The following is a 15,744-nucleotide window of genomic DNA, read 5'->3' on the forward strand; positions in this document are numbered from 1 at the left end:
AGCTAAAAGCAATAGCTCAATCGCTGAAACTAGGGATGCACGATATTGGATTTTCTTCCGATATCTGATATGCCTTTATACTACTTACTTTTAGTAATCATCCACTCTCTTCTGTAGTGGAATTAAAATTATATCATACATACTCTTATCATGCTGGCCCACCAGCAGATAAAGATAATAAAATACAATACTTTCAATGTATGCAATTATCAATCATTGTACAAAATAAGACAATTGATTTTACTTGGGGTTGTTTTGTTCGCTTTGTCAATTAAAATAAATAAATAAAAATATCAGTTTGTCATATAGGCAGAAATCAGCATGTTGGCTGATTCCCATATTCCATTTTAAAGCCAATATTGGCCGATACCCATAATGTGCCAATATTATTGGGCATCCCAGGTTAAAACTTTGAAAATGTGCCATTCCAGTTGTAAAATTACAAACTTAGCCAAACTGACTTTTATACTGATGTCCAATTGTATCACACAAATACTATCAAATATTCACCTTTATAAAAAATGTTAGTGAGTTTATTATATTTTAATAAACACATTTGGAACATAATGAATGATGTTCATGACAGGGTTACTTGAGTGCATCTGATAGTGCTGTGGGGGTATGTCTGACAAAAAGCAAAATGTAGTGTGTATGTGAGCTTGCATGTGTATTTAGATTGTGTATTTATATGTGTATCGTACAGTATGTTTGTACACAAAGTAAATCTAAAGTATTTATGAGCTTTGAAAAGAAAAGTACTTTCTTCTTGGCTTCCATCAGATAGCCTATTAGCCACTCTCTGTGTTTATATCTCTCCTCACTCAGATTTATACATGTGCTTCCTGCTCCCACCCTTGCACTCCCAGACGACCTAACTCCATCCAACCCCCGCCCCCACCCTCACTCACCCATCATCAGTTCCATCCAAAGATGATGACAGTTGGGAACTTTACAATAATTCATCACCAGGAGGAGGAAACCAGGGAGTCTAGTCTGCCCATTTCTCCCAAGGAATTTCTCTCCGTGAGAGATTTTTCAGGATCAGGCAGTTTGGTTGATAGCATAGTTGGCACTGGCCTTTCTGTCTTAGTGCCATATTCTGAACCCTGGGGTGACTTTATGAGAGCAGATCTGGGTTGAGAGGAGCACAATTTGGCAAAGTGCAATGCCTTTGTTTGGCTCATCAGCAGCAGATGTGCAGTTGGATTGGAAAAGGACACAGGACTGCTGTTCAATGTAGTACAGATGTACTCATGTCATTGAATCAGTATGTGGCCCTGGGGGAGAAGGGGCAGACCACAAACAAATAGTACAGAAACCTTCTCTAAAGTCATCTGACAGTAAGACGGCCTTCTCAAGGCTGTTAAAACTATTAAATATCTCAATTATCTTCTCTTAGTCTTGCTGCTTCTCTGAGTATTTTAAGACTAGAAAAAAGTGTAAATGTAACAAAAGTCAAGAGAAAAGGTGATACCAAAGATGCATTATATGGAAAGAATATTTTAAAATATAGAGGTCTGCCAAAATTTGAAACCAATATTGTTTACATACATGTTTACACTTGAGTAGTCTTCTTCTTTCTTGTCTTTGTTGGTGCATTGCTGCATTAGTTACCAATTTACTGCAAACAACCAGCATAAATGTGCGTCTTTGCAACAGTTGGGGGTGATAATAAAACAGGAAACGCATATAAATAAATGCACCATGTGTTGTAAAAGCGAATCTACAGTTTGTAACATTTAAAGAGTAAAATTAACTAAAAAATATCTGATTGCAATTACCATTTAAATTTGTTACTTTGCAGATGAGCGACTGAATCGAGAAGTTACACCAGTAAAAGAAACACAATCTTTGGTCATGTTTGGCTATGTTATCCATGTCTGTAATGTCAGATGTCTGTGAGCTTTCAGTTGAGTTATGACCACTGGTTCATTAACTCACCAGGACACAGTGAATTTGGTAACTATGAATGAGATAATAGGCCCAGGCTTAGAGTTCACATACTCCCTTCAAGTAGGAAAATAGATGTGCCTGCTTCATTGCGTCACCATTTAATAGCATAGATACATCTACTAGATCAAAAGCATCAACAGCTTCACACATCAACAAGCAAGGCGACAGTAGAGGAGGTCAATGATGCAATAATGTAATAATGTACCTTTTAACGGAGGCAGCGATGTGGACTGTGGTGTTAAGTGGGGCCATGAAATAATATTGTACCGTTTCACTGAGGCAGCAGTGTAGATTGCAGTGATCTGTGAGACTATTAAATACATTGTGTTAAATACATGTGGACAGAGAATTTTTCTCATTGTATTTCCAATTTGTTCTGTTATGCCATTTTTTAAATGTCTACATCATCTCCTGCAGACATATCTTGCGTGAACCACATTACCCCACAATCTCCAGTGGTACTGCTCCCTTTCATCTGTATCTGTATACTATCCAGGAAAAAAGCAAAAATACAGACAAAACAAATGCAGAGTATGGACAGAAAGCTCCATGGGTGTCTGTACATGTATCTAACATTGAGCATACATGAGCCATTAGTGTGTCAAAAAAGGCCAAAACAGAGTTTTCAAACTAATGTGTTGTCACCATAATGACTAACATGATTGGTACATTACTTGTAAAAGCTCCACAGCACTTCTAGATTTAAAAAAAAAACTCTAGATGGTACCTATAACTTCAGTAATTAACATAACACTGGATGTTGCAGATATAGTTTCCAAAAAGTCTGGAACCAGAGGCAAACTGCTGATGGGACTTTAAACCAATCCTCTATCAGGTTTTCCAGGGGAAAATCTGAAGCTTTTAATGCTTGACAAATGGCAATGTGAAGCAAGCCTATCAAAGAACAACATATCTTAGTCCTATGGCTGGCCCTATAGAAATCACATATAAATAAATATACAAACATTTCTGATCTCATTCAGACAGAACATTTCTGGCATGAATTTGGTGTGTTGAGCAAAAAGCTTAAGTGCTGCCTCCAGGGTGGGAGTCCACTGTGACAAATGGTCACTTATCAGAAACAGAGAGGCCTGTATTGGCTCTGCTCTCTGCCGGAGAGGGTGGAGCTTCGATCTTGCCAGAGTTAAGTTGTAACTTGTAAAAAAAAAATCCATCTCTGCACTCATTTTAAAGCTGTATCCATTAAATGGACAGCATTATCTATTACTTTTAAAAATTCAGCATTCGATTAAAGCCTGGTTTAACCCAAAAAATGAATCTTTCGGCTTCTGTAAGCATCTCATTGTGCATGGCTGTAGAAGAGAGGAGGGGCTGTTCATTGAGAGAGATGCTGCTGAAACAGTAAATGGTTGTTAAAGTGATTTGGAAGCGCTCATTTGCCTTAATGATTTCCCCTGCCAGTTTAAAATCTTATCCATCTGCAAATACAAACAAACACACAGACCTCTTGACCCACCCTGCCATCGAACTCATGAACAGATTAACCCTTTTCCTCCGAACAAGCATGCGCATACCCACATGCAGTATGTAAACACCCACATAGGCACAACCTCGTGCACACGTACACACACCCTACAGGCCCCCGGAGACCCGCAGCTCAAATAAAGACAGCGAGTCTGCACACATAAACACACTCCCTCAGTCCATGCGCAACACTGAAATGGTTTCCACTTGCCACGTAAACCTCCTCTCCTCTCCAGCTGCTTTTCACATGCACTACACCCCTGAGCGCTCAGTTTCTTTTTCTCTCCTACTCAGTTTTTAACTGCTCATCTTTCTTTGTTTTTTGAATACAGATTATCACTGATGATTTAAAGATGATATGAATCTTCTGAACCTCAACATCCTGCAAAGTAAGCAGCACTTGATCCTAAAAGTTAATTTGATTCAGAATGTTTTCTTATAGAGACAGTTCCTTGTCTTTCTTTCTGTGTACAGCTAAAATTCTGCATGTTTTATAACCATGGTATCTAGCTTGGTTTGGTTATGGCAGCACGTCTTTGATCACTCCCAGTTATCTGACAGTGATTTATGCTGACTAGCCTGGTATCGGCAGTCAATCCTGACAAGTCCATTATGTGCTAAACATCAGATAGTATGTGTTTCTTTGAACCTTTTGTAGGTAGTGGCCTGACTATGATGCTGAGTCAATAATGCAGACTGCTCAGAGTCACAGTTGGAGGACAATAAATGAGATAGAGGCCTGAATCTTACTGAAAACATTTCCGAAATGAATATATGTATATGCAACACAATTCTCATTTTTCTCCACTGGTCTTCATTATATATAGTATAAGTCTTAAAAGAATAACTAATGAAGTGCACAAAAAAATTAAAAGTTACAGCTGGACAAAAATGGAAAACAATCGCAATGGTGAGTAAAATGATGCAAGTACTGTAGTGATGAAAAAGACAGGGTTTCCCACACATTCATTTAAAAACATCTGTCGCCACATGTTAATTTCATATTTTTAGAGCTGGACCGGGGTTGGAAATTCAAGATTCAAAATTCAAGGTTAATTTATTGTCATTCAGAACATGTGTACACATGAAATGAACAAAAACAAGTCACTCAGGTCCAGCAGCGTACAAAAGAGTAACAAATTACTAAATAACTTAGCACCAGCCAAATGCTGATAAAATGTCCAAGTGGTTGCTAGATTTGCTTCACTTACAGACTGTATATAAAGATGGACAACATGCACACACAAACAGACACACTTCCCCCAAAGTGTATCTTTTCAATCTTGATCGCCCCCTGGTGTTGGTCTGCAGTATAGGTCATAAAGCCTGCTTCTACAAGTTAGTGACTGGGCCAAACTAAAAACTCAAAGTACACGCCAAATAAATTTTCCCCAAAATTTTTTTCTGTCACTGAGGCTAGTTCTCCTCACCCTGATGTTTGTTCAAGTGATCGTTTTTATAAGTTTGGTTTTAGTGAGATATTCAATTCTACAAAAAGGGGATTTCCGCTACAATTGACAGCTGTGACAGCCAGTCCATAAGCCTGCATTCAATGAGGCTGGTCATGTTTAGTCAGACAAGTGTTTTGGCGCAAACTCTCAGACTGTTATATTGCGCAGACTCCATTTCTCAATGACATCACCATCGCAAGATGGTGACACGTGTATCTCGGATATTTTTTTTTTAAGATATTTTTTGAGGCATTTTTGCCTTTAATTGACAGGACAGCACACGAGTGAAAGGGAGAGAGAGGGAGCGACATGCTGCAAAGGGCCGAGGCCGGAATCGAACCCCCTCATGAAGAGTTCTGCCTTCAGTGCTTACATGGACCCCCAAAAATGTCGAATTTAGAGAAGGGACACAATGATTAAAAAGGGACACACACAAAATATTTTTTTTTTTTTTTTTTTTTTTACTAAAAAAGGATATTTGCTGACCCCCCACCCTGTTGTCAGCCACTGCCACACATAATTTCTCTTTCTGTAGGAAACACTAAAAGATGATAGTAAGAACAGTGAGTACATAAACCAAAGATGCTCCTCTGATTCCCTCTGCTTGCCAGGTAAACAGAGTTCCTGGTTGAACCTCTAACCGCTCACAATTTTGTGGTGAAGAGCTACGTTCTCCTGTTCAGGGGCAGGGGCTTGGTACACTCTTATGGGAGACCTGCACCATGTAATTATGGAAACCATAAGCTGCAGCTACAGCACAAATTCACCACAGACTCACTGCACTTTATCTGCTGTCCTGCTTTAGAGGAGAAAGATCAATCTTTCAGCTGCATTAACCACTAATGTCTGACATGGGGATGTTGAAGTTAAAGATCAAGTATTGTACAGTTTGTGCTCTATGTTGATGGTAAAAAGTAAATCATCCAGAGCACCAGACATAAAATGTGCTATTATTGTTTTCTCTGGTAGACTTGATCCCATTAAATGATTTCATAAAAATAAATACATGTACATTTAAGAAACTACATAGCTGATAACATATATACTTTCAAACCAAACTATTTAGATTAAAACAGCTGAAAATGTCCTTGCAAACGTCAGGCACTATATATGACGAATTTTCCAGGCAGCCGATATGAGTATAACTGGAAACCAATCTAATATCTTGCACAGACTGAATGTAGGTTACTCGAAACACACACACACACACACACACACACACACACACACACACACACAGAGCTGAAAAAAGACAATTTTTCCATTTCGCTATGTAGCTGGAATTCCCTGTTACGTAAAGCCTCAATACCATGGAACATATAATGAAATTAGGTTGGGGTCTTATTTCGTTTGGTGGCAACTCAGGCACAGCTTTTCCTCAGAGTGCATCGCCCACAGAAAATTAACTTACAGGTCGTTTACAGAGAATTTCATTGCCCAGCTATGTCATATGTTACTATGACTGACTGCAGGAAGGATGGCCACAGCAACTTTTGCATCTGATTGCAGGGCTAGCGTGTAATTTAGTAATGCGTGTAGGTATTCTGAGACTGCATGCATGCAAGTGCATGCGCACACAAATACACACCACTTGCACAGCTGTTCACTAAACCCCTCTCATGCTTTTCCTGCTGCCTCCTACGCCCGTATCCCCATGCTCAGCTGAGTCACTACGTCTTTCTGTCTTCCTCTCACTCTCTCACATACAAACACAAAGCCAAACCTGGCAGAGCAAACTTAACAGAGGCACAAACAGGTGGTGTCTCCCACCTCACACTGTTTTCTCAACTATTTCATCACAATACAGAAACGTCAGGTCAGGATGAGTGTTTGAAGAACACAAACTCCTGAAAAAGAACTCCACCGTTTTGGCACTGCACTCCTGTAACACTGTCAATTAAAAAAAGGATCACAATAAATCCAGCACAACAAGATATGTTGTCTTGTTTATTCCAAACCAAGGCTGCAACTAGCAATTATTTTCATTATCAATTAATCTGCCAACTATTTTCTCAATTATTTTGTCTATATTTTTCAAGCACAGCACTGTCCATCTGTGTTTGTGTGTTTGTCTTTCTACAAAGTTTGTCCATGTTGCCTGAATCTGTTTAGAAGTTATGCACCTTTTTGTTATACGACACTCCCACTTCACCCCCCAAGGCAATTGGCATGAACGCAAACATACACCTCCACACACACACTCCACCTCCATGCCAAATTTCATCCTTTTTGAGCAAAAACTGTGGCTGGCAAAGGCTGGGCAGTTATTTGTGGACCAACCAACCTATAGAGCTGCTGCTCGCAGCTAAAAACTCACAAACAAAAATATATTCAATTTAATGTCATATATGACAATGAAAAGCAGAAAATCTTCTCATATGAGAAGCTGAAAGTGGAGAGTATTTGGCATTTTTGCTTGAAAAATAATTAAAACCATGCATCCAGTCGAAAAAAAGTTCCAGATTCAGGGTTCCCACGCATTTTCATGGACAAACTTTCAAAACTTCCAAGACTTTTCAAGGACTCATAATAATGAAAAAATGTCTTGGCCTACTTTTCAAACACATCAGTTTCAAACTCTATCAACCATAATTTTAGCTAGCTGGCATACATGGAGGGAGAGACGGAATGCGGGGAGGAATAAAAGAAACATACGTAATGGTTACTAAAATATTTTTACACATCGACATTAGTAGAGCTACGTCATCGACTGCAAACAAATTTATCCTTATGTTATATTAGGTAGGAGGTTATCTACAGAAGATAACTATTACAATTTTATTACACACAACAAAATTCCATAGCTTTTCCAAAACTTTGAACTTTTAATTCCATTTCTGTTCCCCGCCCGGGGAATATTATTGTGAAATTCCATGACTTTTCCAAGTTCTCTATTCCAGACATTCCTCTTCTTAGTAAAAAACTTGCTGCCTACATTACCCACAAGACAACTTGCCTGCCAACAGTAAGGTCAGATATTTGGGTGTATAATGCTAGCACTGACAAGACAATAAAGACATGGTATGTAAATACAATAAAGACATGGTAGAAATGAAACATATAATAACTGTAAGACAGATTCTACTGATCACCCTTAAAAATTTCCAGATCCATACCTGATTTACGTTTTCCAGAGCCTCCACAGTCTCTGCAAAAGAAGCAACACCAGAGAAGCATGGTCAGTATGAGTGTGTGTAAGACAGGTCAGAGCTTTAATAATACTATTTGATCAATCCAGCTGAATCTCTGCCTGGGATAATCCGAGTACAGTTGGCACACAAGTACCAGCCAAACCCTCGTTGAGAATGCATGCAGAACTTGACCCACGACCAGAGGGAGGGAGGGTGAGACAGGGTGGGATACAACATGAGGGTGTGTGTGGAGGACTACAGTAAGTGTGTCAAGGACAGTAACAAAACAAATCATCAGATCTTTGAGATAATATACTGCATGTGTTCAAATAGTAGACGTGGTGTATACAAGCAGGATGCAGCTGCCTCTGTTTAACAGAACAGCATTTATTTACTTGACAACAGTATCATATCCCCTTGATAAGTCCCATTCATGTTAAGATGTGAAAGCGTCTCAGTGTTCCAAAGCCTGAACTGTAACAAAACACTGAAAGGATGAGCATTAGTGTCAATGAACCCGCTCTGTGCTTTCACGCTCATCAGAGTCACAGAGCACCAATTTCCTACTGACTGCGTGCACATTTTACTGTACATGTCTATGTGGGTTGGTTTGGTTTGTTATTATTTAGACTGGAATGGATCATTTGCATAATTATAAGTCTGTCATTGTTGTTGGATCTATTCAGCTTGAGAAAATGTGAGGCTATTATTCTAGTTTGACAGAAATTAGTCATTTAGAAGTAAAAAAACAAAACAAATGATGGTACGGTGAACGCCGGATGAATACATTTAAATTCATTCATTAAAGTGTTGTCAGTTCAGTTTGAATGCTCATGCTTCATTTGCTGTAATGCAGGTACATAAGTGATGACACTCCGTGTAATTGCTTAATCCAGTTTGATGAGAATTTGTTATAAAGGCATGGACATGTTACAACATTTGTGGGTCTGTATGAATATGTTGCAGCTTGTATGTATGTTTTAGGAGGTGCTGGCTGCCTGCTTGTCCTGCTAGTTAACTGAGCTACAGAAAGAGCGCACTGAGGAGAAGCTGAGGTTTGACACAGATGGGAAGAGACACCTGGCACTCTGGAGAGGCCAGCAGCAGGACTGGAGCCATGGCCAGTTATGGATATGAGTGCATGTTTGGATAAACCTTGCTTAACACTTGCCAGGTTACAGCTTGTTCATCAACTATTTGTGTTTCATTGATTGCAGTTAACCAGAAAAGTTGAAAACTATTTTGCATTTTTTGAAAACTACAAAGAAGCTGTTACACACTTCATGGACATTAACAAAAAGGTAAAATGACAATGAAACTACAAGTCAGTGTCTGGCAAGCTTTATAAAAGGATTACCAGAGTTCAAGCAACACTTCTTGCTTAATCAAAACATTTTTTTCACCAATAACTGTATTCCTCTGTTACTTAAGATAAAGTCATTTTTGGCACAAGGCATCTGTTTCCAGATGCATGAACAAGTTATGAGATATTTCCAATCACACATGTAATAGCTTACAGCTCAGTTCAGCTTCATTACTTACCTAATTTTGAAATACAACAACAAATTAAATTGGATTGTGACACCCAGTAAAAACAATGTTTATGTTGGATCTTAAAGCAATGTTTATATTGTGGAAATGACTTTCATAACTTTCTCTATGATATGATGGGCAGAAAACACAATAATGTTAAACATTTATGCCGCGCCAACATAAATAGTTTTGTACTTATTAAAGGATGAGTATAGTCTGAAGGAGATGATGCACAAAGTGTTACTGAGGCAGCTTTACAGGTACAGTGCCCAAAATCAATAATACATATTTTTCCTTTTATCTCTAGTGTGCTTAATCAATCTAGGCTGTTTGGCGAGAGTTGTCGAGTGTTGGAGATAGATGCAGAGACGTCTGCCTTCTCTCCGAAATAATGGACCTAGATGGCTATCGGTTTGTGGCACTCAAAGCGCCAAAACATACATTTCAAAAACTCAACAGCAATGTTTCTTTCCAGAAATCATGACCCGGTTACTCAAGATAATCCACAGACCTTGTTGTGAGAAGTTTGATCTGGGAAATTTTTTTTTCTACCAAACTAAACCCACCAATCACATCAACACGCATGAAGGAAGCGTGCATCTCTTTATCTGCTACGCTCGTCAAAAGCCACTGAGCTGGCAAACGTTACAACACAGTTGAGAAGGAAACCAACATGGGCATAGTCACACTACAGGTATTTGGCTATTTAAACTTGTTGCTGTGAAACATTTTTATGGATCCCACTGCATGCTGTGATTGGCTTGTATTTGTCACGTTGACGCACTGAGGTTGGAAACCGTTAGGATTAGGGTTAAGAGGTAATGGTTAGGGCTAGTACTAGCCAATCTCGGAAATTCTCTGAGATTAAAATGGTAAATTTACAAGAAAAAAAATGAAAAAAATTGCAGTGAGAAAGTTAGGTAAAGTAGTGCTAAGAGTGACATAGTCCACATAAGGAATAAGATGTGATGGATGAGTGGATCAAGCACTGGACTCACATAGGAGACTGGGGTTCGAGTCCCATGAGTCCCATGAGTTGGCTTATTATTTTTGGACTCAGTTGACTTATTTTCAGCTTTTAGGTTGTATAAAGCTGATGAATGCACACTGTGTTCATCAACTTTAGCAGAATAGGTTAATATAACCCTTTGTGTTAATGTCATATTTCAAAATTGCTAGGAACCCCCAAGAATGACACTGTTGGCTACAGAAACCTGCTGCAAATAGCATCTGCCTTAATTTTTATATCTTGCACTGTCACAAGTATTAGCCTCTCATTCATAAGTAGATGCACACTTTCTTCTGCAAGGTAATATAGTTGGTGGGTGTAGTTCAGTAGAAAGAAAATACTCCCTATATGAAACTGCTCACAGCAAGGTATTAGGATTATCTCAAGTAACTGGGTCATGATTTCTGGAAATTGACATTACTGCTGAGTTTATAAAATATAGGTTTTGGTGCTCTGAGCATAGCAAGCCGACTGCCATATAGCTCCATTACATTGGAGAGAAGGCAGACATCTCTATGGCCGATATTTCCAACACTTGGCAACTCACACCAAAACAGTCTGGACAAATACATTTTAAAATAAAAAAAATCGCACACATCATATATACTGTGAATAGTTCACTGATTCCTTTCAGGATGGAAAAGCGAGCCGGGTGAGTAATGTTTTTTTCTTTAGGTAATGTAGCATAAACTTGGAAGTAAATCACTGTATGTTTATCGTAATGGTTTCAGATACTTTTCACAAAACGACAGCGTGTGGGACAGATTAATTGTAATACATGTGAAACATTTCTGAACTATTTCATAAAGTGTTTATTTTGTCAAAATCTGGTAGGGTGGAGATGAAACTGAGGGAAGCACTATACTGTAGAGGGTTGGGGAGAAATGATGGGGATAAAGTGGATGCTTGACCTGCCCTGCTAGCTTGTGACCCTTAGCTCAGAGCTGGAATAATATTCTTCCCAGGAGGAGACTGAGAACACAACTCTGGCTCTGTGCGCTTTCCTCCTATCACCAGTAAAATCTAATAAATGAGGGGAAGGTAAGGGAAGCAAAAACATGTCCAAACACTATTAAATGCTTAGTGTTTTTAGGGGTAGGTTTTAACTTTTAGTTAACCAATAGAGAGTCACAGAAGTTGGGAGATAGTCTTTACAGTTGTGGTTTCATCATGCATACGCCCATGCCAGGAGATACACATACAGTGCATGCATGGGTTGAACACGTCATTAAAAATCCAAGCCCGAGAGAGTCCATCCTAAGCTTGAGTTGAGAATAACCATCTGTTTGCACATAACTGCAGCTCACTCTTTGTAGGTGGGCCTATTAGAAAAGGAAAGGAATGTGTAAGACATTAGTCCTTTGCTCATATTTCTCAGCCAAGTCAGAGGACTGAAGTGTCTGTGGACTGAAGTGTCTGTCCTGCTTCGTGTATACATTATTCAGACACTCTGGCCTGACCTGAGATTAACCTCTGCAGGAGTGAGCTCCGGCTCAGGGGTCAGAAGGTCGACATCACTGAACAAGAAGTCATTATGATTATGAGCAGAAATCTGAAAGGGTGCAGTAGGTAGTTTTTGTATGTATATACACTTATGATAGGCAATGATGCTGCTTATTCAAACACACAAAAGCACAGTAAACTTGTACAAACTGGCCCACATCTCTAGCTTGGTCATGATTGTTTCACAGTGATGTCAGTTTCAAAGTATGATAGTCTGACCACATATCAACCACTAATAACTTCCCTTGTGGTGAAAAAGTGATGTAAAATTAAGCTTTAGGCTGTAAAGACTAAAGACTTTAAAACAACATTATTCGCTCTTAAATAAATTAAAATGTATGTGTTAATCGTTACATTTAGGGTTAGGACTTGTGTTTTTGGTTAAAGTCAGGTTAAAATAAGGCAGGCAAGGTAATCTGCTTCAGGGATCTGTTTTAGTTCCCAAAGTTAGGTTGGACATGTAACGGTTATAACCAAGGCTGCAGTAAATCTCCATGAAATCAAAGTAAATCAGTGCTTTGTCTTCCAAAGTCACAAAGTCATGTGTGTTAACTGTTTACCAATTTCAGAACCCATCGGCTATCGGTTTGATGATAATAAGCCTCTCAGGGCAAGGATTAATATTTCGGGCTGATCAGGTGTGGAAAGCCAAAACTTTCACTTCTATTCAGCCATTCAGTCATTTTGGCTAATCTCTATAAGCAAATATCTGCATAGGATGCAAATAAATGAATTAAAAAAAAATCAAAAAGCTTGTATAAAGCTTAATCATTTTGACAAAAAAATTTCACAAAAAAATTCTTGACATAGACAGCACATATTCTCAGCAAGACACCTTAAGGCAAGAGGTGAAAACTATAAGCAAAGTTACCTTTTTGCACACAAAAACACAGTTTCAAATCTGCATAACTGTCTAACTGCACATTTTGTAGTGTTTCAATAATGATTGATGACTAAAACTTTTATTTAAGATCTGGCCTGTAGCATTCGTCATCAGAAATTAAATCTAAGGTCTATAATATTATCTGCATGTACTCTAATTAACAGTAATTTGAGGTGCCAGTCAGGAGGCCAGGATTTAAAATGATTTGTTAGACTATGAAAAACAAGTTTTTATTATCCAAATGTATTATAAAGTCTAATTTGTCACCAAGTTTCTCTTAAAGTTCCCTTTTCTTTTGAAATATGCAATAGCTTTCAGTCTTTAGGCCTCTGATACTGCCTTGAGAGAGGACAGCATTATTTGAATGAATTGTTTTAGCAAATACATACATGTGAATGGAAATAAGCATCACATTGCATTAAAAAGATTTAAAACCATTCACTAAAACAATAGTCCAAATTATTCAGGCATTTTAGTTTTCATACAGATGTTTCTACACTTAAGGAATCACAAGAAACACGTTTCGGATTATTTCACTTCATCTATCTTATAACTTTTTGCATGTGTAAAAGCAGTCCAGTTTTATTGACAGTATCTTTCTTGTGACGTTCACAAAGCCACATCTGTATTCATTTATTTACATGAATCTAAAAAGGCCAATTAAACATAAAAAGCAGTTGTTTTTCGCAATTTACTATATCTGTGCTCTGTCCTCATCTGTCTACAAATACAACTCAGCAGATTACCCTTGTTATGCATCAGCGCACGCGCACACACACACACACACACACACACACACACACACACACACACACACACACACACACACACACACACACAGCTTTAGCAAGGTTATGTGATATTAACTGTCATCATCAGAAGCAAAAAGAAACATCAGTTTTTCAAACTTATTACATGGCTCCCTCTTGTGATGAAGCAACAACACAACCACTTATTTTGGGGATTTTTTAAATATATATGTGCAGTGACATCTGTTGACCATTGGATGGCAGTAGCAGATGAGGGCTGGACAACAACATAGTTACTTTACTACTGGTGGCAGAAATACCAGTAAAATGTACCTTAATCATGTTTCATGGTGGAGAAAATACTGCCAGTATGACTGGCCTCATTAATAATCACTGCACTTGTAATAGAATCATATTGGATTGATTTGGTAAAAGAATAAAATCTCTCTATATTATTTTTAGTGAATGGAACACTTAACATAAAAAAGTATTACTATCACCTAAAAAGAAAATCTCTCATTGTCCATTCTGCTTTCACATTATTTGCCCAAAATTTCGTTTAATAGGTCTCCACTTAATTTTTTAACTTTAAAGTCATCGTCCCAACTCATAACAGTTTAACAAGGACAATAAATGTTTCTTCACCACACCTCACTTCACTACACAAGAGTACCTTTCTGTGCCATTGCAAACTTGAAAAATAAAAGAACACCTTGGGAGTGATTTTGAAATGTTACAGATCCCCCAGTAGTGAACTTGGGTGGCATGGCTTTTAGACCTCAAGATCTCAATTTAAGTAGAGATCCTCCGACTGAGACTGGAGGAGGATCTTACTTTGAAGTGGGATTAACATGAATGGGCAGTGAAGGTTAGAGGTGGAGGGTCTGGTGTTGGTGGAGAAACCACTCAAGAGGTTACCACATTTGTCTCCTCGCATTAGTTAGGAAGTGTACAAACAAAATCTGATGAGTTTAACTTCATATCTCGGTGAAAAAATTACTATCACAGACATACAGACAACAGAAATCTCAAGGAAAGGAGAGAATTTTAACAACAACTAATTTAGCAGCAAGTCTGTAATTACTGCCACTCTGACTTTGAACTGAGTATGACAAATGACTATCTTGAGAGCCTTATCTGCTCCATGACTTGAACTCAGCTGCACTCACATGACTCCACTGATCCTAACACATTTGTTTTGGAGATCAGGTGTCACCTCCCAGAAATCATTATGATTAAAACACAGTGCCTCTCAACTAGCATTAATCAATCATCTCTGCAAAGCCTCTGGGTCACACACACACTTTCTGCTGCTGCAGCCTGTGTTTACAACCCACCAGAGGGCAATGTTAGGTATCTAACAGTTAATTTAACAGAGATGATGCTAATGCTCAGTGATAGCTTATGATTTCTAAACTATATAGGGATAGTTACTCACTCTGTAGGAGGGTTGAGGTCCTCTGACTTGGTCTCAAAGAACTTGAGGACCTCCTCACTTTGGGAAATGTGGGAGGGAAGCTTCAGTAGAGCCTGAGGGTGAGACAGGAAAGAGAAGGGACAGAAACACACATTTAAAAGTCTGCCAATCAAGCCAAACTCAAGCCCTTTTAACAATACAGGCAGTGAGTATCCAGTTTATAACACTTAGTCACAGCAGAGTCAGATAAGAAGAGAGGGTGGAGATGTAGAGGGTGTGGAGGGGAAGGAAGAAGGCTCCGAACCCAGAGTGAGAGTTGAAACAAAGGAAAACACACAAAGGTGATATAGTATGACCACCGCCTGTCTCAGCTGCATGGACGTTCAAAATGAGATACCTCAGCTCTCTTCACTTGAATCAGAGAAGACATTAAAGTAGCAATATTAAAAAGAAATCTTTAAGCTACCCGCCTTCTCAGCAAATCTTGTTTAGTTCCTCTAAATGAAAACTGCTGCCACACTTGGCAACGCACCTGCCCCACATTCCCGTCACTGACCTAATGAATATAAGAGGTAGCCATCTGCACGCACTACTACACTTTGAGGATGCTGATTCATTCTTATTCTGTGG

The 15,744-nt window shown here is 38.7% G+C and overlaps 1 protein-coding gene across 4 annotated transcripts in view; it reads right to left on the reverse strand.

Annotated features, from left to right (window-relative positions):
• The window catches only part of LOC121954827 (SH3 and PX domain-containing protein 2A-like), a 66,715-nt gene that overhangs the window by 32,018 nt on the left and 18,953 nt on the right, over positions 1-15,744 (reverse strand). For all 4 annotated transcript variants that reach the window (XM_088086228.1, XM_042502539.2, XM_042502537.2 and 1 more), the window contains exons 5-6: positions 15,136-15,227; positions 8,006-8,037 (exon numbers count right to left, since the gene is read on the reverse strand). In XM_088086228.1, coding sequence (XP_087942354.1) covers positions 8,006-8,037; positions 15,136-15,227 — 124 coding nt within the window. The remainder of the gene's footprint in view (positions 1-8,005; positions 8,038-15,135; positions 15,228-15,744) is intronic.

This window comes from Plectropomus leopardus, chromosome 13 (genome assembly GCF_026936395.1).
Source record: "Plectropomus leopardus strain MGB_pleo_1.0 chromosome 13, ASM2693639v1, whole genome shotgun sequence".
Classification (NCBI taxonomy): Eukaryota; Metazoa; Chordata; class Actinopteri; order Perciformes; family Serranidae; genus Plectropomus; species Plectropomus leopardus.